The following is a 24,109-nucleotide window of genomic DNA, read 5'->3' as shown; positions in this document are numbered from 1 at the left end:
TTCTGTCTACTGGGGAAATCCTGAAAGCTGCCCAGGATTTTACCTGATTTTTGTTTTGTGGCACTGGAGTGCATGAAGGTGCTCTGGTATATTCCAAACATTAAAATTATTTGCAACTTACTGGAAGTGAGCATTTTTGTGGTTTTTACTTTTATTTTTCCTTAAACCCTGCAGGGCTACCTCCTTACTGAGAAGCATGCCTAGGTCAGTTTTTGCTGTGGCCACCAGAGGTGCTGTTCAACTGTTCCTTGGAACCTTGGTGGCTACAGTTAGTATATTTTTATTCTGATTTGTATGGCGGTGGGGTCAGTGATCACTGGAGGAATGTGTGTGGGTCTGTACTTTGTGTTTGCATTAGTTATTTGGTCACTTTGGATACCTTCTGGGCACTTATACCTGTTTTTAGATCGCCTAAGTCACAACGTATAAGTTCCGTCTAAGCAGTCTCGTTAAACTTTTGATTATCGCTGCAGGGCGACTAAATCTAGGTCAGCCCACCTCCCGCCCTAACCACTCCTGAAAAAGCACCCCTTTTCACTCTGGGCGCACAGTGGCACTGAAAAGGCCTAAGCCGCTTTTAGATATGTCTAAAACCCACTTCGATTATCATCACTTGGACGCCCTGTCTTTTTGATCGTCTAAGTGCTGATTTAGGCAGGTATATAGATGTATTTTTGTTTCGATTATGAGCCCCTTTACTTTTGGCTATAACATACATCTGTCCATTTGGATCAGCTAACTTTTGTTATCACCACAAAATTAAACACACAAAAGTCCAACAGGTCTGCAGTGATGATCGAACGAAGACAAACCAAAAAAACTGCAGAAGCGATGTACAAGATGTTAGGAATTTATTAAGGTCAATAAAAATGTTGTAGCCCAAAGACTGGTTCACTAAAGTAAAAAACCATGGACCTGTTATGGTCCGTTTTCCGAAAAACTCCTTCCTCCGGGGTTCAAAACACAGCAGTAAGACTGATCTTCGGCCTGAAAAAAATTCGACCACATCTTCCCATACTTCAAAAAACTGCACTGGCTTCCTCTCGAAGCAAGAATCATCTTCAAATTTGGCTGCCTTTGCTATAAAACTATGTTCGGCACCTCGTCCACCTACCTCATGAAACACTTCGTGCAATAGAACCATCCCCGCCCCTCCCGCAAAACACTTCTATTTGCATTCCCCACTCCCAAGGGATGTCGCTACAAAAAATTTCTTAATAGGACACTATCCTTTCAGGCTGGCATTTGGAACAGCACCCTAAGCGCACTCCGTCTGAACTCCCCGTCCTACCAATCCTTCAGAAAATCCCTGAAGACCTACCTATTCGACAAGTTTATCGGACCCTAAGAAACCAGCCCACCTACTATCCCTACTTGCTCCTCCTCCATTCTCTCCTCCCATACCTGCTCAGTCCCCCTTCCTAAACCTATACTATAACCTCCCTGCTCTCTTCTCTTGCATCGAAACCTGCAGTATCCAGTGTATTTCCACTTCACTATATACCGTCTTGAACTGAAAAGATATGACGGAATATAAATAAAGCTATTATTATTATTATATTACTGAAAGGAAATGAACCAAATGGGATGCAACTTTATGCAGAAAATTGAGCTGAACCAGCACCAAGAGAGTGCAATTGTAATCCATCGCCGTGTGAAATGGGAAGAACATCTACATGGAGTTATGACATCGTAACCTACACAAGCAGCTGTACTAAAGCCAGACATCCTGTAGGAGACCTAACTTTTCACTGATTGTAGATATTTTTTTTCTCAGATTCCCACTTTGCCCCTCCTCTGCCATGACCAATCCAGCTCTTCGCTGGGTACATTTTAGGCTAGAGAACAAGTATTTCTGCCGTGCTAAAACTAGTTTGGTCACTCCTTGTTAATAAAAGATTATGATTCATTTAGTTCAGAAATATTTGCACTTTCTCCAGGTCTGCTCCACATTCCCATAGTTCTGGCATTTATTATAAAATTAGGAGGATGATGTATTTCATTTCTTATTCGCTAACATGGAACAGATTAAGTTGTGTTAAATTGTATGGGGAAGGAAGGCTTTGGGATAATTGCCTGTTATCTAATCAGAAATGTAAAACTCTGAAATCGTTACCATGGTTACAATACCAGTCACCAAATATGGCCTTTCATTAATATTTATAACTCAAAATGTGTAATTTATACATGCAATTTAATAAAAAGTATTGTAAAGATTTGCAATTAAAAAAAAATTGAGAAACAGAAAATCAGGGCAGAAAAAGACAATATGACCTGTCCAGTCTGTCCATCCATACCATCTGCTCTCCCTTTCACTAAGAACATAAGAGCTGCCATACTGGGACAGACCAAAGGTCCATCAAGCCCAGTATCCTGTTTCAACACTGGCCAACCCAGGTCACAAGGAGTAAAACAGATTTTATGCTGCATATCCTAAGAATAATCAATGGATTTCCCCAAGCCATCTCAAGCAGCACTCTACACACGCTGCTTCGGGGCCTTTTACTGCCCTGATTTACTCTGGCACGCCCCTGATGACATCATCAGAGACCCAGCAGAGCAAATCAGGGCAGTAATAGGTCCCGAAGCTGCACACGCTGCTGAAATCAGCTGGTTTGGAGTCAGGACCGCGGCATCCCTTTGCAGCTGGAGTGTTTTGGGCTTCCCGCCCCGCCCCGCGAGGTGTCGCCGCGACTCCTCTCGATCCTGCCAGCGTCGGAAGCCTTCTCTGACGCTGGTGCGGCTGGTGAGAGAAGCCGACACGGAGAGCAGGGAGTCCAGTGCTGGCGTGCAGTCCTGCCGGCGAGTGGTAGGTGCTGGGAATTAAGGCTGAGGACTCGCGCATGCGCACTCCTGCGGCCACAGACCTACGGATCATGGAAGCACGCAGATAGAGTGCGCATGCGCGAGGTAGGCTTTTATTATATAGGATTATTTTTGGATTCTAGATCCTCTGTGTTCATCCCACGCTTTTTTGAATTCTGTCCCCATTTTTCTCTCCACCACCACCCTCTCCGTAAAGAAGAATTTCCTTACATTGCTCTTGAATCTACCACCCCTCAACCTCAAATTATGTCCTCTGGTTTTACCATTTTCCTTTCTCTGGAATAGATTTTGTTCTACATTAATTCCTTTCAAGTATTTGAACATCTGAATCATATCTCCCCTGTCTGCTTAAATTCCTTTGAATATCGACTTGTCCATAATTTCATTCTTTCCCAATATGAATGTTTTGAAAGCTGAGGAATCTATAGCCAGATAAAATCTGTCTTAAGTCTGATGTTGATTTCAGTCTGCTGCCTTCCAGTCTTCTATTTTCAAGTACATTGTCATCCATAAGATTAATAGGTTTCCATTTTAAGAAGAAATATCAACTCAGCTCCCAGTGGTGGAAGACTCAGTAATTAAGACAAGAGTTTTGGATTTCTACAAGGAATTTTTTGGTTCTGAGCCTCTGGCAAAGTCCTTCTGAAATGGAGCCTTAAGAGTTTTTCAGGGCAATGAAATCTCCACGACTGTCCAAAGAACAGCCATAAACAGCATCCCCGTGTACCTCATCACTCCTCTGGGAACGGATACAAGTGAGGAGCAGAATTCTGGAAAGAGTCTTTGTATAATACAGAAACCTGGAACACCTAAATGTCTGGAAGAAAAAGAACACTTCAGGTATCCAAAAATATGACTGGATCGTGTTGGCTCCATTGGTTTGCACTATGAGAGGCCAATTTGAAGACTAACCCTTCTCAAATAAAAGATTTTCACATGACAGCGTTAAGACAGTCTGGCTTATTTTTCTACTTTTCATTTGAACTTTTTGTGTATCTGTGTGTGTGTCCTGAAAACTGAAGTTGATGAAGGATGCTCTGCTCACAAAATTTGAACATACTTCTATATGATCCACAAACTCTAAGCAAAACGCAATCTCCATGGAGTACTCATATCATTAAAATAGTACAATGTTAAATAAACATGCATATTAATAATAAAAAGTGATACAAACCTTTTATATATTGCCCTAACATCTTCCACACAATCACAAAAAACCATAAAGAAAAATAATCTAAGAAAAAACAGGCCCACATCAAACTTCCATGTGTTCTCATAAAATAATAATAACAGATTTCTGGGATTGTAGCTATCTATCTGTGTAAGTATTCAACTAACAGAACTGCTATGATGATAAATTTTTATGAAATATAAGATAACTCTGCTCTAAATGCGAGGTACCGAGAAAGTTGTTCCAAAAGCACAAACTTGCAACTAAAAAAGCCAGCCTTGCTTCCAAGATGGTAGAACCCAGGCTTTGCAGACAACTTCTTGTTCTGTCTAGGAAACTCAGAGAATTTGTTAGAACCACTGATGGAGAAGATAGCAGGATCATAAATTGGTTTGTGTGGCTTCATAATTTAGTAGTTCTAAACCTATATTGTATCACGATGAATATAAACTGTATGTATATTGTTACACTTTGATGGTAAACTGTAACCCATTCTGAGCTCTTTGGGGAGGATGAAATATAAAACCAAATAAATAAATATTTACGAGGGGCTACTGAAAAGTTCTCAGCCCAACCAAGAAGAGAATGATGTGGAGCCATGAAACTTACAAGTTATTCCACACTTTTCTTGACACCTTTCGATTCAATAATATGAAATGAAAAGTGTCAAGGAAAGTGTGGAATAGCTTGTAAGTTTCATGGTTCCACATCATTCTCTTCTTGGTTGGGCTGAGAACTTTTCAGTGGCCCCTTGTATTGTGACATCATAATGGCTCGTTCCACCCATGCCTAAGAGCCAACCTCATCGGTGATATCACAATGGTTCATTCCACCAATGCCTAAGAGCCAACCTCATTGGTGATGTCACACTGGCTCATTCCACCAATGCCTAAGAGCCAACCTCATTGGTGATGTCACAGTGACTTGATTTCCTTATACTTGTGCCCATTTACTAGATGCATTTGCCTCATTGAAATGAAAAGTGTGGAATCACTTGTAAATTTCATGGCTCCACATCATTCTCTTCAGGTTGGGCAGAGAAGTTTTCAGCAGCCCCTCATATGAGTTTCTAGGTTATAGTTGGACGGATAAAACTGAGGCACTTCCATTTGTAGGGGAAATGACAAAGTCCTTTTCCTCTGAAATGGACAGAAGAGTCTAAAACTGATGAATGATAGGTGAACTGGATGAGAAAAGACATGATTCAACGTCATTCAAAATGGTTGCTGAGGTCGTTCTTCCTCTTATACAGTACATTTTCATGTTTAGATAATTGTGAAATTTTGGATTCAACTACACCTATCGGCAGGTTTCATGGTTCACAATTTATGGAGGAATATATATATACATACATACACACACACAGATTCCTCCTCCCTTTGCTGACCTCCTAGGGTATACCTTATGGCTCTTAATCAGAGGAAAGTGATATTCAAGCGTCCTTCTTTCTCTCTTGATTATTTCACCTAAAATATTGGGATGAGTACAGACAGAATGTTGTGTCTTCTCTACAGCCTTCTGATTTACATTTTCTAACTGTTTATAATCCCTTTGAAGAAAATTTGCTTTCTTGCTTCATTTAATAATAGATCAACATCTGCCACAGCTGGTCTGGATTATGATCTCACTATAATTTTTCAGCCAATGTTTTTATTTCTTGTCATTCACCTGCACTCATAAAACTTTATTTTTTAGATTGTGGGGTTCTCTTATCTGTTTTTAACCATCTCCAACAGACCTTAAAGCAATATTAGTGAAATGCGATGGTGAGACTCTGAGATGTATAATCAATATGGTTAAATTCGCAATAAGAATGTCTATAGTTTTGACAGTGCTTTGACTACTTGTTCTAAAAAAATATGGACCCTGGGCATCCCGAGCCCCTCATAAGAATGTCCAGTTAATGATTCTTCAGTCTGAGATAAAACGCCATCCGATGAAGTTCAGGCAAGGACAGAAGGCAGATCTGGGAGGAACTACGAGAAGCTTTAAGTGGAACTGTGCTTTCTTTTGATGATAAGTTGATGATTCTGTCTGATGTGGAAGATAAATGTGTAGACAACATCTAGGGGCGTAGTTATCAATGTAGGCTACCATAAAAATGGGTTATTTTAACACTAACTTGTGCTGTTTTAATACAGGTCCCACGTTATGTAATGAGATCTAATTACTAATAACTAGGATTTACAGTAAAAGAACCCATCTTAAAGAAAATAGAAATGTCTCTAGAAATCAAAATCATGGCTAAATGAATAAAAGTAATAGATCATTCTCCCAAGGGAGCTCAGAATAGAGAATGACACGGTGACAAAATTCATCACCGTTCCCGCGGATAACCGCGGGAAACCATCTTCATCTCATTCTTTAAGGAAAGAGGGAAGAATCAGAGTATGAATGGCCACAACCACTGACCCTCAAGCTTTGCTTTGAAGAATGCTGGTGTAGAAGGACCGAGGTTGAAATAGACACTAGAAAATGACATGGGATTATTTCCCGCGGTTATCCACGGGGACGGGAACGGTGATGAATTTTGTCACCGTGTCATTCTCTAGCTCAGAACAGATTTCATGAATTGATTCAGGTACTTAAGCTTTTATCCTTGTCTGTCCCAGTGGGCTCACAATCTATCTAATGTACCTGGGGCAATGGGGGGATTAAGTGGCTTGCCCAGGGTCATAAGGAGCAGCATGGGTTTGAACCCAGAACCTCAGGGTGCTGAGGCTGTAGCTTTAACCACTGCACCACATGCTTAAAGGCTAGAATGCTGAGCAGTGCCTAACTTAGGTGGACTTTATAGAATGAGGTCGTATGAGGCTGTGGGAAGAGGAAGCGAAGTTGTCCAGCTGCTTCTGAATGGACTGTATTCTCTGTTCTACTCAACTCCTAGCATGCCGGTACTGGGGTTCAGATCTACAGATCCCTGTTCTGTCCTATGAGGAGGTCCTCAGGAGCGATGAAGGTGCCCTGAAATGGATAACTACCCTGAAGAAATTTGGAATCGTGCTGTTAGATGGTGTTCCTGCTGCACAAGGGGAACTGATTACACTTGGCAAAAGGATTGGTTTCATGCGCCTGACGTTTTATGGGTGAGTTCATTTTTCAGTTTGTTCGTTCTTCCCCGTGTACACACGCAGGACTTCAACACTCTCCCCAAACCCGATTGCATAAAGAAATGTATTCAACTTAGCAGAAGTCATAATAATTCATCGTGAAAGATTAAGCAGGAACTGGTTTTTGTATTGCTTGGGTGGCCGAGGCATCTTGGGAATTCTCTGGGCCTCACCGGCAGCAGCCACACGATTAAATCCCCCCACTGCAGATAATGTGCTGGAACTGACAGCTGGATTAAAAACCCCATAGAAGAGGGCATGGGAATTTCTGGGTGACATGAGCTGCAAAAATGGATATTACTGTAAGAATGTGTGTGGGAGAGAGCTGGTATAATTCCTTGCCCTCAGAATGAAAACTCGGTTTTGTCATTAAAGGGACAGTATGTGAGGGTTTTGAAAAGCTTCTATCTAATAATAAATAATAATAACTTTATTTTTGTATACCGCAGTACCAGAATAGTTCAGAGCGCTTTACATGACAAGAGACTGTACATCTACAGCAAAATTTACAAATAAGTCAATCAATCAATATAACTTAGCGAGTCGGGAGCAGGCAAGAAGGAGATAGAGAGGTTATAAACAAGTCAATCGGCGTGGCTTAGGAAGTCAGGTGCAGGTAGGGAGAAGGCAGGTAGGTGGGAGGTGCAGGAAGGTGGGAGGTACAAGGCATAGTTAAAAGTAGAGTTACAAGGAGGGCGGGAGTCAGAGATATTTGTCAAAGAGATAAGTTTTGATTGACTTCCTGAAAGTTTGGTAGGAGGGAGAATTAGAGATGAGAGTGGATAGACATTTGTTCCATTTGCATGCCTGGAACGCCAGGGATCTGTCTATCTATCTATCTATCTTCTATCTATCTAAAATCGCCGTCAGGCAGGAAGACATCTGCACATGTCTAAAACCCGTTTCGATTATCGGCACTTGGATGAGCTGCCTTTTTGATCGTCTATGTGTCAATTTAGCCTTCAAGTGTTTGAGCATACTGTTTTAGGATTTGGAGTTTATCAATGTAAGCCTTGTCTTTGTTTTGCACTGGTTTCAAGGTCTGGGCTGAGGAAGCCCTAACTTTTTAACTAAAAATGCTACATCCACATTTCTGTAGTTTTTCTTTCACTTGACTTCGTGCTGGAGTAACATTAAGAAAGATTTATCTAGAGAGCTGCTAACCGTCTTTGCAGTACTAGACCCATGCATTCCTTTATGTCACAGTAATGGAACATGAGTAAAGGAAAGATGGGGGAGGATCACTTTAAACAAACAATACTTCAGAAAAATAAAAGGCAGGTAGGGTGCAGACATTCATTCTGTACTGATTTATTTATTCCTTTAAACTGAGACCAGACATGGCTCATAAAATACAAGACTACAGCCAAGATGTGATCGTAATGAAACGGGACACTGAAGGGTTTAGGAGTTTTGAGTGGGGTTTTTTTTTCTTGTGGTTCAGCCATATTCTTCTACTTCTCATAGCTTCCAACTCAGTCGGAGCCAGTCTGTACTGTGCTAGTGTCACCAACTGTTCAATTTAGTCAAAACACTTAAGATGAGCCATGAAGGGTCAAATCAAACACTGTCCCCAACAGGGGCTGTTCTGGGTGGCTAGCAGACACTCATTTTGTGCAGTTCCCTCCAAAGCATTAGCTTTACAAGTCTACTTGACCAACAGAATGATAACGGAGCCTCTAGAAATTTGTTCAAACCCCCTAAATGTCTTCACCACATCCTCTGGCAACAAATTCCAAAGCTTGATTGTTCATCCTTTCTGCAATTTGTTTTCCATCTGTTGCCTGTTAGTTTCATGGTGTGTTCCCCTCATCTTGGTACAACATTAAGGCTTAAAGAGCTGTTGCCCGTTTACTAGTTTCACACCGACACATGACTTTATATCCTTTCTTTCTTGTAGAATCTCCAAGCCGAAGAACCCTAATCTAAGGGAACCATTCCATTCCAGTTGTGTTGCCCTTCTTTGTCCATATTCAGTTCTGCTATCATTTTTTCAAGATGGGGCAACCAGAACTGTACATAGTATTCAACATATGATCACACCATAGATTTAAACAGAAACATTATAGTCTCTGTTTTATTCTTCGTTCTATTTGCTTTTTCAACCACTACCATGTTCTGAAAAGACGATTTCAATGTTTTGTCAACTAGAATTCCAAGATCCTTTTCCTGAGTGATAGCTCCTAATATGGAACCTCACATCTTACAGCATAGTTAGGATTTTTTTTTCTCTCTATTTGTCCACATTACATTTCACCTATGTCTGAGAAGATCACCAGTCTGACAAGATCCTTCTGTAGTTCCTCAGTCTACTTGTATTTAAACTACTTTGAACGTTTTTGTGTCATATTACGATTTTTCCATTTTCCAGATCATTAATGAATATGTTAAAAGACTGGTCCCAGTCGTTCTCGTTTGGGAAAACTAATCATTTTATTCAGTGATCTTCACTAATTTTTAAGTCAGGGCCACTTTGGATCCAATGACCTGAAGGAGAGCCACCGAATATCTTCCTATGTGGTCATGACTCTGCTGACCAGTGTATGCCAATGACATCCATCCCACCAGCCCATCTTCAAACTATTTATTGGGTGTATCCTCAGGGAGATGCATTTCCAAATGCATTCTCTTCACCTATTGAAAAATGCCTTGACCTTCAAACATGTGGCTCTAACTCCCATCCACTACCCTCGTTCTGTTATGAACCTAGTTAGAAAGGCAGAAAAAAGGCCAGAATGATGATAAGGGCCACCCCAGAGGCCTCCAAGGGCCACCATTGGCCCCAGGGCCTTGTTTTAGTTCTACTCTTTGCTCCCTGTCTTGTAAGCTGGTGAGTCACTTCCTCTCTCTTGACTTTTTAACTTCCTAAGGAGTGTCTCACGAGGGTCTTTAGTTTCAACTACTGCTACTTATCATTTCTATAGCACTGCCAGAAAGTCCAAAGGCACTACGTTGACTGGTTCAGTTGTATCACTAGTAAGGCTTGACTTCCTTTTTCTAATCCAATCTGGCTCCTTCCTCTTAAGCTATTTTTATCTATATGGCCAGTAATTTGATCCTTAGCGTCCATAATGTTATTGGGCACCAGCATCAGTTTCAGAAGGCCATAGAGGAAGGCAACAGGTCACAAACCAGAATTGGCCTAACCAGGAACCTAAGTCTGACCATTGAGGCATGATGTAGACCTCAGTGCCAGGAAGAAGCATTGGCTTAGATGTCACATTGGTGACCACTAGTGAGGGTGAGAGGTGCCCAGGGTAGTAGCACCCCTCCCATACACACTCCTTCCCCAACCCCTCTGCCAGACGACCCCCTTCCCTTCCCCTGTACCTCTAGCTGCTCACAGCCACAACGTCAACGTGCTTCTTGCGACCTCGACTCTCCCTCTGACATCATTTTCTATGCATGGCACCCAGAAATGACATCAGCGGGAGCCGACAAGGTTGCGAGGAGTACCTAACATTGTTGCTTTCAGCGGTGAGCCACTAGAGGTACGGGGACGGGAAGGGGGTGCACGTGTGGCGGGGGGAGGAATGGGAAGAGGCAGGGTGGCAGCACCCCTAACATGAGGGCACCGGGGTCAAACCGCCCCCCTCCCCTTACTACACCAGGGATTTCTCTTTGAGCTACAGTAGAGGGGTATCGTCAAATAGGAAGATGTCGAGGCTGCCTTTGCTTGCTGGACTGCAGACTTTGCTTCCATTTTTGGGCTGTGGACCTCCAGGTTGGGACATTTCCAAAACAGTGAGCTGGAAGAAGGACACCTGGAGCCAGATGTGGCCTCTGCCCTATAGTTTATCTACTCTTGCCCAGGGGATTGTGGGTTTTCTCTTTACTGCATTTGTAGCTCAGCCAGCTGGATGAATTAAATTGCAGGATTATTACACCTGCATTTCTTTTAATAGCAGTGTAAGAACCCTTGTTGTGTAAGTAAGAACAATCTCTATGCTTCATAGTAAGGAAGTTGTCTTCAGAGCAGAGTTCCAATGTGGGGAACTGAACTCAAGCCTTACAGCATGTATCACTCAGTTTCTGAGCTGGTCCTACTGCTCTATAACCCAGTTGGCTTCTTATGTATGAACGACTGTTCCGACTTCACAACTGCTCACATTTCTCATGTACATGTGTTGGCGTATCAACCAATTCTGAGGCAGTATTCGTAATGCATTTCCAAATCCATGTGCTCCATGCGAAACAGCTGTGCATACGCAATCCATATGAGGCTTAATTGCTAGAAGCCAGAACATTTGTGATTAATTACCTAAACATAGACATCTACAAAAGGGAATTAGTAGTGGGCCCAAAGTAAAGACATGTGCAGAGGGGTAACTGTGTAAGTCTAAAATAGCAAAAACAAGAGCCAGCTGGTACCTTTAATGCTGCGTAGAGGTTGGGAAATAGATCGTACGATGATTGTTATGATGGTATTGAGCAAACAAATTCAGAGAAAGAAAATCTTATACTGGCCTCTATTTCTTCTTCTGGGTCCCGTAAGATTCATCAGCTGGCGACGTGAAAAAAAAAAATGCTCAAACTTGATGGCGTAACACAACAGAATATTTAACCGTTCCCTAAAAAATGTTCCACTTTAAATTTAATGGCAAAGTTCAGCCGGCAGCTCTTGGTGGCTCTCAGCATGGCCTTCTTTAAATACAGGACTTGAACAAAGCTTGCGTGCAAATTCATTCACACTGACTTCTGATCTGCAATCTTTTCCTGCTTGCACAGGGTCCTATAAAGAGTTAATACAGTTCCTTGTACATATATTTCTTGCAGTTGGCTTCTATAGGGATTAATAGATCAGCGGATTGTTCCATTATGTAATGTCATCCTGGGCAAAGCACTGAGTTCAATTAATGTATCCTATTTTCAAGTCTCATTAAAATACAGAGTATGCAGGCAAGAGTCTCATTTCTGGAAGACATGGAAACATGTTTCTGAAGACAGCTGAAAGCAACTGAATTGTTTCGCCAATATATTTAAAGATGAGAAACGTGAATGTGGTGTCTCCTCCTGACCTTTTCCAGCTCTAAAACATGAGGTTATACTATAAGGACAGCAAGTCAAATGAAAAGGTTTGGGGTAACTGTTTCCTGGTGTCCTTGCAAAACCCAGGTGTTTCGAACATGTGTTTTCCTCACTTGACATATCAAAGCCCTATGGATTTTGCTTCATCATTCAAAAAGAGAGGTGCCTGAATTAAATTGCAGGATTATTACACCTGCATTTCTTTTAAAAGCGGTATAAGAACCCTTCTTGCGTAAGTTAGAATGATCTCTATGCTTCATAGTAAGGGAGTATTCTGAAATAACAGCACCACAAAGCAGTTGGAGACAAATCGGCACCTGATTCTCTTCCTCTCAAGATCCTTTTCCGAGTCGTTCTGTGCGCTAAGTACAGAAAGAGAGGATTCTCATCCCCAGAAGACACCGAACTTAAAAGTGACCCTGTGTATATTACAGACCAGCAAAAATGTCCTTGAAAATCTATAGGCACCCATAACAAGGACTGGAGAGTGGTGGGGTAGAGAGTTTTATTCCCCCAGAGACCATAAAGCAGGTCCAAAAGCATGCAGAATCAAGCTCCTGTTTGACTCTGGTGCCCTACCAGTATTTGCCAATGTTGTTGATGCCTGAATTCAGGACTGGAGCTTCCTCTGAAGTCCCAGAGCTTCTGGCAGTACTTTTCTCCCAAATATCTGAAGCTTTTGGAAGCAGCCTGCAGTGATAGACTGATCAGATTTGGCGTTATTTAAGGTGAAATCCACAGAAGACAAGCAGTCAAAGTGACGTGGGAACCAAGACAAGTTCTCAAAAAGGGCAGTGTCCAGTTGAGTTGGCTCTTTATAAGAAGATAAACAAACAGGACTCAATTCACAAAATAGGACTCAACACAAGCTGTGTTTCGGCAAAAGTCTTCATCAGAAGTCCATCAAATATTGCATCAACAAGGTGGATGAGTTGAACCATTTCCTTCTGCACCATTGTAGTATTTTTTGGGGGGGAGCGTGTCCGTACAGATAATTTTCTCTGTTTTAGTCCTATCAGACCAATCCAGAATGAGAGTTGTGTCCGTTGACCTGCGGATGGAAACAGGTTCTTTGCCCTTTTCCAGCTTAAGGAGCATTATGACCATGATTATGTTGAAGGAGATGATCCTTTGTTCCCCAGTTCACTGGGTAGAACTTCTGCAGTTTATAAAGCTTATGGTCTTGGTGCCCCTTAAGCTGGAAAAGGGCAAAGAACCTGTTTCCATCCGCTGGTCAATGGACACAATTCTCACTTATTTTGGACTGGTCTGGTAGGACTAAAAGAGAAAAAATTATCAGTAGAGACACGCAAAAAAATCCTACAATGGTGCAGAAAGAAATGAATGAACTCATCCTCCTAATTTGATGTAATATTTGATGGACTCCTGATGAAGGCTTGAGTTCTATTTTGTGAATTGAGTCCTGTTTGCATATCTTTTTAATAAAGAGCGAATTCAACTGAGCACTGCCCCTTTTGAGTCTTGATTCCCACTTCGCTTTGACTGCTTGGGTTATTTAAGGTGACACATTTGCTTTCACATGTTCAGTGTCCAAAATTCACCATCCACCATCCAGTTTCTTTGATATATCGCCCTCTGTCTCTTTCCAGAAATTGCTCTGTTCACTGAAGTCTGCTTATGCAATCGGTATCTGGAGCTTATTAGCATATTTCTTCGAATGACATGCTTAGCTGACAACTATGCTCACCAAAATGTCTCCCAAGCAGATTCCACAGCACTCAGAAATGAAAAAAAAAGACATGAATATCTACATTCTTAACTGAAGCTTTTCACCACCACTGTTACAACAGAAATCATTTCAATTTTCTCATCAAAATCATTAAACACAGGCAGTCTGTGCTGACTTATGTGACTGTCATTACAATTTTCAAAATTTGAGGGGGGGTGTTTAAGTTTGGACATTGATACAAAATCTTTTAAAAAATGACTTTTTTGCCAAGGACATTATTCTAATTCTGTTCCACTCGGTGAGATACATTAGACTCAATGTATGAGGGACCGCTGAAAAGTTCTCAGTCCGACTATGAAGAGAATGATGTGGCTCCATGAAACTTACAAGTTATTCCATTCTTGAAATGAAAAGTGTGGAATCGCTTGTAAGTTTCATGGCTCCACATCATTCTCTTCTTGGTTGGCCTGAGAACTACTTTTCAGCCCCTTGTATTGTGATGTCACTATGCCTCATTCCACCAATGCCTAAGAGCCAACCTCTTTGGTGATGTCAAAATGGCTCGGTTTCCCTATACTTGTGCCCATTTACTAGATACATTTGCCTCATTGGAATGAAAAGTGTGGAATCACTTGTAAATTTCATGGCTTCATATCATTCTCTTCTTGGTTGGGCTGAGAACTTTGCGTATAGAAAGTTTTGCATGTTTTTGGTTCCAGAAGGAAAATGCCTAACAAAGAAGCTCCTGTATTTTACATAATTATTTAAGCAGAAACTCAAGACACTGCCGCAGGCATTAATAGGTGGAAACAGAAGCAGCAGAATCTTTATTAAAAATTTCTAAGCTGCTTATAATGACTCAGTACTCAATTCAAAGTGGTTTACAATACACATCCATAATTTCAATGACATTGTATATGCATCGTTTTACTTGAAATATTATTGATCATAACTAAACAATTCTCCTCCAAAATACCTCACAGGAATTAGCAGCATAATATCAGCAGAAGTAGTCTATATTAAAAAAAAAAATAGTTCTGGACCTCTTCCTCCCTCCACATAGGGCATTTTCACAATGAAATCTAATTTTATAACATCAGATTTAGTGTAAACGCTATAGACCATAACATTAGACAATAAAAAGAGAATTTGAAGAAACCCATTTTCAAAATACAGAATCGGTGGACTTCATATCTAGCCATTTTGGATCCAAACTTTCAGCTACATAGAAAATAGAACTCTGGTCATGGTACATAATAATAATAATAATAATAACTTTATTCTTCTATACCGCCACAATCTTGCGACTTCTAGGCAGTTTACAATCAAGTGTTTTTGAGCACAAATTAACTTAAAACGTGGCTCGATAGTCGACAAGCAAACAAGAATTTCATCATCCACCATCTGCAGTTGTTCTCTTTTTTTTTTTTTTCAGTTTAATTTCTGTCTGAGCTGAAATCCAAGTTTGCAAAGATAAGAAGATCCAAACAGTAACAAAGCCTTGTTTGCTTTGTGTCTCAAGTTAGGATAATTTACTGCATACAAAATAATATTTCTTGCTGTTAGTTTTCAAGGACCAATCACGTCAAGGAATGAGGCCTTTCTGGGTGGTTGTATCCCTACACACGCAGACACTCATAACACTGGCAGACTGTTGTGTATGTGACATATGTGTTATCTAGTGTATACTTAAGAAGGGAATTTTTAAAAATAAAGCAAACCTCTGGAATCTCTCATGGCACACCACTAGGACTTGTACACAACCACTTTCAAGGCAGTTTGCATACAGCTACTTCAAGCATTTTCCCTATCTGTCCCAGTGGGCTCACAATCTATCTAATGCACCTGGGGCAATGGGGGATTTAGTGACTTGCCCAGGGGATTGAACCCACAACCTCAGGGTGCTGAGGCTGTAGCTCTTACTACTGCATCACACTCTCCTCCTGTGGCAAACACTTTAAGAGACACTGTTTTAAAGCTGTGCTAATTGATTTCTAAAGTAAACTAAAGTTAGCATGAGAGACAATCTATTTCTTTGTGGAGGGCTAAGCTTCAGCTCCATGTCTGCAAGGAATCCCAGTTAGGAGAACCCTCAGCCCGCTTGAAATAAGCCAGATGGAGCACGTCGTCTGCAGGAAAGATGAAATGGTTCTTAAAATGTGAACTTTTAAAAAAAACAGGTAGAGATTAGTTATCAGCTCCATTCATCTTGCGTTTATGGCTATTAAGAGCACGGAACAAATTTATACCACCCTCAGTGGTCTTCTCCACTTCCAGGAAAATGTGAAAAGAAAAACCTTTCATGCATTCAGTAATTAAACTATCCAAGAATCCCTAAAAATAGATGAGGCAGAAGTCTGAATTTTGTGCTTCTGATGAAAACCAGATCTATCCATTACAGGTCCTGTTTTAAAAAGGGATTGTTTGTGTTTTTTTTTTTCCCTGTTGTAGCTTCTGTCAGAATCCTAGAGATTGGGACCCAGAAGGCCGGATTGAAATAGAGGTGAAGGAATCATGCAATGAGTCCATAAACCAGTAGAGCTCAGCATCTTTTCCCCAGGCACTGAATTTCCTGGAATTTCAGAAAGGAAAAATGCTCCATTAACAAAATACAAGAGAAACGTGTGCAGAAGGGGCCGTGGGATCTTGAGTAGCTTTGCTACATGAAATAACACAGGCAGTCGTTCTGCATTGTATTAATTTTCACAGCTGGGCTCTTCTACTGGCAGGAGACAGTTGGTACAACCACCAGGTTCTGCGTTCTTGGGACAGAACCAAGTTCTGAGAGGCCTTTGGCCTTGCTTAGGGTTACCAGATTTGACATGTTCCCTCCCACCCCTCAGCCCCGCCCAGTTCTACCCAGCCTCTAGTACAGATATTTACTGAGGAACGGATGCTTTTTGTCTGTCTTGGGCTGTAGGACCTCAGAACCTTCCCTAGCGTGTGACGTTCCTCAGTATGGACATGAGCACACCTTCTCACTAGAGGTGTCGGTACAAAATTACCTTTTACTACTACTATCTGTACTTATCATTTTCTAGGGCTGCTAGATGTACACAGCACTGTACACAAGCATGGAAGAGACAGACTCTGCTCCACAGAGCTTACAATCTATTCAAGATGAATAAGGGATTAGATTATTACATTTATTATGGGAATGATAAAAACAGGTGACCAAGGAGTTAAGAGTTAATAGCAGCCTCAAAAAGATGGGCTTCTTTGTATTTCCATCTTGTTCTACTAAGGTACAATTCTGTTTTAAGAGAAGACAGGAGGGATCCCTTCTTCTCCATCGGCCTGCTTGGCTAAATATCCTCCCCTTCCTTTTGCTATCCCATAACTTCCATCAGTGGTGGCAGAAGCTGCATCATGTGATATGTGCTTCAAAACTACTCATTTTATTCGGCCATCCGAGCCCTTCTCTCCTGCAGAGTTTCCATGCACCAGGACTTACAGGGACCCCTGAGGAAGACAATGTTGTCGGAACATGAACCTGGTTTGTCAAGTTCTATATTAATAAAGTCCATCTCAGGAACATCACTTCTCCACAGTGCTTTTTGTTTCGCTTTGGATTTTTGGTCTGTGGAGACATTTGGGTCAACTCTTGTTCTTGTCAAAACTACACCTCCCATAATGCACAGCAAAAAAAAAAAAAACTGCACACTTCCACTGTCCTGCCAGCTAACCAAACACCAGAATAAAATCAAAATGGTAAGCAACAGAATTTTTTGGTCAACATTTCCCTTTTACCAAGTATAAATTATGTTTGGCCACAGAAACCAAAGTAGTCTGAGGATCCCAATGATAGGAGGGAGGGAACTTCCTGGTTCTAGCAACCAGCCATTTCTATCCACATTGATAATAACAACCTTCTCCCTCTTTCCCTGAAAAAGATTTCAAATAAATACAGGAAAATGCCCTTGGCTTGAAAGCGACATTCTTTCCAGCTGAGAGCATGGAAGTCAGGCCTCACTTCAAATCTACTGCAAAGTTACATGTGACTCGCTCCAACATACACAATGCTGCTAAAATCGATAAGCTCAGTCTGATCATAATCAGAAAAGTATGTTTATTTCAAAGGCCAATCGGTGGCTTTAGCCTATGGAAAGTAAGTCTTCATTTCTCGTCTGAAAATGACTGAGTTCAGCCCAGCTGCGAAGGTCAGATGGACAAACCACAACTTGATTTTTCTGAGCTCATAATACCTGGGTTATTCTGTAAGGAAAACTTTCTTACGGCTGAAGATCTGCACAATTCACAAGTCCTCTTTGCCATGGACTTTGCACCAGTTTTCAAAGTGGAAGAACACTACACGCAAGGGGGGGAAATTCAGTAAATAGTAGGCTCTGGGAAGATCTGCACTAACACCCCCCCCCCCCCCCTTTTACTAAACCGCTGAATGCTCTGCGCTGCTCCCGACACTCATAGGAACTCAGCATGGCTCCCTGCGCTAATAACTGCTATTGCGGTTTAGTAAAAGTGGGGGTAAACTAGGAATTCTACAAGGAGAGGTCTGCACATTGCACCCTTTCCAAAATACCAGCTCATTGGGGATCTCACATCTCACCTTGGGCAAGAGAACTTACACCTGCTGAAAATGCTCAGCTAAATTCTGGGAACGCCCCTGACCTGCAGAACCCCTCCCGTGACCACATCCCCATAACATTTAGTCAAAATGAACTTTCAATTCATAAAATTTAAGTCTATGTTGAAAAGTTTTTTAATTTGGCACTTAATCTGTCATAATTCTTAGATTGTTGGCGGACAAGAGAAGACTGCATCCAAGAGACCACGTCGAAGAGTTTTGTTTTTTTTTGTTTTTCTTTTAATATTTAGGTTAGGGCTTTTCTACTGATACTAGTGTTCTTTTCTTGTTTTTAATTGATTTAATTGTGTTTTGTAAGCCGCATTGATCTGTTGAGGGTGCAGGACAGATCCACATCTAAACCCAAATGAGTGCCAATTAACACCAATTATTTTTGTGTACCCAACTTTTGGTGACCTACAGTATCTAAAAAATGTTTTGTCCCCCAATTTCACCTTGGAGTTGTATATATTTTATAAAAAGCTCCATATTCACTGAGCTTTTATTATAAAGTGTAAATTGTGAAATCCCTGGCCTGGCCATCCCTTTCCAGACATAGACTACCACTACTGTCCATTCAGTCATGTCCAACCCTTAGATACTCTGTAGGCCAGTCCTTACCAGCTTCTTTCAATTGCTTGATGTTCATTCCCGCACCTCCTTTTCTAGTGAATTCGCCCTCATCACATCTCCAAAATAGGTCAGTTTCTGTCTGGTAATCTTGCCTTCCGGGGTCAACTCTGGGTTTCTATGATCAAGAACATCTTGGTTGGTGATCCTAGCTGTCCATGGGATTCGTAGAAGTCTTCTCCAGCACCACAGCTTGAAGATGTCGATTTTTCTTTTATCTGCTTTCATGAGTGTCCATGTGCCTTTTGTCTACTGATTACCCTCTGCTATGTCAGAAGCTGCCTTTCTGTGTAGAACTGAGTTGTGTGAAGCCGGGGCCAGCTGCTCGCTGCTGCAGTCTACTTTGAGAACTTCTCTGATTGACGCTCTTCTGTTCCTTATTATGATCAGAGACTTGGCGAGCTCTGCATCAGAGTATTATGCTTGCATGAAACACTGGGAAGTTTTTAGTCTTTTCCCTTTGAAATTTCAAAACCCAATGTGTGGATAATTAAACCAGGTAGACTTGCAGCTGAAAATGTACATATATGTAGATGCAGGCCTGTTTTCAATTATGACAAATATAGGTTATTTTCGTTTGATGGGTGGCTTTCATTTTTCATTTTGGGTCAATATTCCAAAGCACATATGCAGTTGGAATTAGGCGATAACTCCGTGTGCCCCTTTCTTGCAAGATTTCCCACCAGTGACTAGGTAAAATTCTGGCCTAAGCAAAAACTAAGCAAAATTAAGCCATAGAAAGTGACGTCAGAGGGAGAGCTGATGGGGGTTGCGAGGAACACGTTGTTGACTGGCCCAAGCAACAATTAGAAATACAAGGGAAGAGGTGTAGGCGGCAGGTGGGATTGGGGAAGGAGCGAGGGGCAGAGACAAGGGCGGGGGAGAGGTGCCACTGCCCTGGGCATCTCTCACCCTTGCTACGCCACTGCCTAAGTGTTCTCTCTTTAGTACCAGGTGAATTTCTTTTTACATATGCAGATATTTTTATACTACAAAAGTTAGGCCAGGTTTAAATAACTTTGCCTCCAATATTTGGTTTTGTATTACCAGATGGTTACAGTGGTCAACTTTGGCCAAGACGAAGTTAAACCCTGTGAAGACTAAGGCCCTGTTTTACCAAAGTGCGCTAACCGATTAGCGCACGCTAATCGATTTAGTGTGCGCTAAACACTAATGCGTTAGCATTTAGTGTGCGCTAATTGGTTAGTGCACCTTAGTAAAACAAGGGGTAAATTGTTGTGATCAGGGCCTGATTGTCCGAAACTTCCTAATCATATTTATTTAGACTCTGGAGAAGCCTTGCCTACGAAAACTCATCAAGAATATCGGGTATTACACTAGATTCTACAATATCTTTTCGGCAACAGATAAATAATCTAGTGCGAAAATGTTTTCTAAGTTTATGTCACACAAAGTCAACACGAGTCCTACTCTATCAACATCATTTTGCTGCGATTGTTCAGTCGACTGTATTAGCTCAATTGGACTATTGTAATTCAGTTTATTGTAGTATTAGTAAAGGTAATGTTCTCAGTATCTCAGAATCATCAACAATATTATTCCCTTGCAAAGAAGGAATGCAACTACAATCACCCACCCATGAGTCTCAACTCCACACCTTTGCGCATAGTGTCATCTATAAAGCTCCTGGGAGTTATCCTGGACAGTAAACTAACATTTCACCAGCAAATCAGTGCTGTCATTCAAAAATGCATTTATAGGCTTCGATTAATATGTTCTCTTTCCAAAGTCCTTGAGTCCTCTGCATTGAACATATTAGTACATTCCCTGTTGATCTCATGTTTAGATTACTGCAACTCACTATATAAGGGCATCATGCAGAAAGAAATCGGACGCTTGCAAGTTATACAAAACACGGCCATAAAACTTATTGGAAATGCAAAAAATTTTGACCATGTCACACCTCTTCTGATAAAAGCTCACTGGCTCCCTATTCCACACAGAATAACCTACAAAATCATACTTTTAACATTGAAAACACTCCGTAACAACCAGCCAGAATTCTTAAACCATTTTCTAATTCCCTACATCCCAGCTAGAACACCGAGATCACAATCACAAAATATTTTAACGGTTCCATCTCTCCATATTATTAGCACTACACGGACAACAAACTCATCCGTCACAGCCCCATCTCTTTGGAACTCATTACGGAACTACAGGATGAAGCCGTTTCAAAGGAAGAGTCAAGATGTTTCTTTTTATAGATGCATTCAACCTCTAATGCACTTACCTTATGAAACATTTCTCTTTATTTCTGCTTTGGTTATTAGATGGGATCCCCCTTCCTTTTGTATTTCCCCTATATGGTTCTCTTTTCTATTTCATAATGTAATTCGTTACCTTAATAATAATAATAATAATAATAACTTTATTTTTCTATACCACCATAGTCAATCGACTTCTAGGCAGTTTACAGTGTAAGAAGGCTGGACAATCAGCGAATAACAAGAGGTCTCAATACAATACAGTAAATCAACATACAATACAATACAATACAATACAATACAATACAATACAAAGATTCTGTATACAATACAGTACCATATAGTACGAGTCTAACTACAATATAATACAAAAATCTGAACACAATACAATACATAAGTCTGAATACAATACAATACATAAGTCTGAATATAATACTATACATAAGTCTAAATACAGTATCCTACAATGAGTCTAAATATAATACAATATTGTAGAAGGGAAAGTTACGTATAGTTTGGAGTTCAATAGGTAATGAATATCTGAGTATTTCTTTAGAACTTCCATTGAGTTGGAGTTCTATGGAAAGCGAATATCTGAATACGTGAGGGGCATCTTTAGAGAAAGAAAGGCGTTTACAGTGAGGGAGTCCTATTGAAGGGGGGGACCGTTTTAGTCCGTGAATTTTGCGAATAAGGCGGTTTTGATCGATTTGCGGAATGCACTGTAAGACTGATTAGGTTTATTTATGTAGTTTTTCAGCCAAACTTGTTGTCTGTTCGCTTGGAACTTAAAGGTTCTATCCAGAAATGATTTGTATCTGCAGCCAGTGATCTTTGGGTATGCAAAGATATTTTTGTTTCTGGTCGCTCGTGTGGGGTTGTGTAGGATGAAGTGAGTTTGTAGATATGAGGGTGCTAGTCCCCAGGCTTGCTTGAAACAGGTGCAAGCAAATTTGAATAGTATTTGCGCTTCAATTGGAAGCCAATGTAGTTTTTTATAGTAGGGGCTGATCTTATCGTTCCAGTAGGTCCTGTATGTTTTAATGTGTGTTACCCTTTTTTTTTTTTTTTTTTACTATTTTTATGATGTACAAACTGCTTAGAAGACTGATAGACAGTATACAAATTTTTATGAAACTTAATTTAAAACATCTACAACTGATACAGAATACTGCATCTCAGCTGACTTTTAACAAAAGTAAATGTGAGCATGTCACGCCCCTCTTGAGATCACTACATTGGCTTCCTATTCAGTCAAGTTCAAATATGCCTGTCTAGTTTTTAACCCCCCCCCCCTTTTATGAAGCCACATTAGGCTTTTGTAATGCCAGCCGTGGCGGCATTAGCTTCTTTGAGTGTCAGAGCTAATACTAGTGCAGCCGGTGATAAAAAAGCCTAACACAGCTTCATAAAAGGGGGGATAGAATATTTTATGTACAATTAGGTGGCCGTTGATCTTCTGCTGCTTATAAGCTGTCTTTTTTCCATTGTTGAAAGGTGTCCAGTCAAGGAGTCAAGTTTTGCGTCCTTGCTCTTTTCTATTTATGGAATGAATTACCCATCAGTCTGCGGTCATGCCCTACCTATCAAATGTTTCGAAAAAAATGCAAGACTTTCTTCTTTCTGCTATTTCAGATTAGGTTTTCTTCTTTTATATACTATGCAAAGTCTTCATGTAAACCGCACAAAGCCTTCTTTTGCAGGGATGATGCAGTCTATAAAACGAAGGATTAGATTAGATTCTCTTCCAGTCTTCTTCCCATATCATAATGTCTCTTTCCTTCATGTACTGCATATTTGTCTTTCCATGGTTTCTCTCTCCAGCCTCTCTTCTCACTTTCTCGTTGTCTTACTCCCTCCTCCACTTCCCACCTTTTCCTCACCTTCATTTCTTTTCTCTCCACCATGAATCCCCCCTCCCCCACACACACACTTTCCCTCAGACCCACACAGTTACTCTCTGTCTCTCTTTATTTTTTTGTCTGCAACTTGTATTCCCTTTGCTTCATGTGAACTCTTGTCACTAAATTTACTTTTTACTTGAAGCATGGATTCTTTCTATATTTGTTACTTTCCCTTCCAGTACAAAATACAAGTACAGTAATTGATTTCTCTTGTTATTGGAGACTCTTCTTGTTTGGACTGTCACCCTTCTCTTCCACCGCGCTGTGCTTGCTTTTCTGTTAGCTGTAAGTGTGTTGTGGACTCTCTAGATTCACCACAGAGCGTCAAAATTGCTCATTCAGCAACTGGTCTTTTTCTCTCTCTTTTTAAGATACACGTGGCAAGTGCAAGATAAAAAAGATGCAAATAATGTTGCATACACGTCTGAGAAGCTAAGTCTCCACACGGACTATCCTGCTCTTCAGTATCCACCCGGGGTAAGATATCCTTGTAAATTCACTTCCCCTCCCCCTTTGCAGCTCTTGGTTTGTAGGTCTCGAGGTGATGAAAGAACTTCTGGGAACTCAAACTTCCCTAGGACATGGTTTCTAGACTTTCTTTAAGTTTTGGTTCAGGCCATTATTTTATCTCATAAAACCACAGCTCCAGGACCTCAGTGAAGCCAAAGACCTGCTTCAGAAATGAAGCGCCAGTGGCATGGTAGGGCATAATTCTCCCCAGAAACCTTCCCAGTGAGCTTGTTCCCCCTTCAAACAGTTACCGCCACATTTAACACAGCAAAGGGGGAAGAAAACCCATAGAAACAAAGGGATAAATATTCAAGCCGGGGCAGTCAATTTGTGGTTTTGGCCACTGCCAGCATTATGTCTGGATTTCAGTGTCGGCCTATGTTGAACATCCAGTTATCTGTGGCTGGCTATCCTTTATCAGGTTTAA

General features: G+C 41.0%; 1 protein-coding gene across 2 annotated transcripts in view; it reads left to right on the top strand.

Moving 5' to 3' along the window:
- Positions 1-24,109, top strand: part of BBOX1 (gamma-butyrobetaine hydroxylase 1) — a 47,352-nt gene that overhangs the window by 16,939 nt on the left and 6,304 nt on the right. For both annotated transcript variants that reach the window (XM_033927877.1, XM_033927878.1), the window contains exons 4-5: positions 6,885-7,083; positions 23,544-23,649. In XM_033927877.1, coding sequence (XP_033783768.1) covers positions 6,885-7,083; positions 23,544-23,649 — 305 coding nt within the window. The remainder of the gene's footprint in view (positions 1-6,884; positions 7,084-23,543; positions 23,650-24,109) is intronic.

The sequence above is a fragment of the Geotrypetes seraphini genome, chromosome 19 (genome assembly GCF_902459505.1).
Source record: "Geotrypetes seraphini chromosome 19, aGeoSer1.1, whole genome shotgun sequence".
Classification (NCBI taxonomy): Eukaryota; Metazoa; Chordata; class Amphibia; order Gymnophiona; family Dermophiidae; genus Geotrypetes; species Geotrypetes seraphini.
The sequence above is the reverse complement of the archived record's forward strand: the minus strand, read 5'-3'. Positions and strand labels throughout refer to the sequence as shown.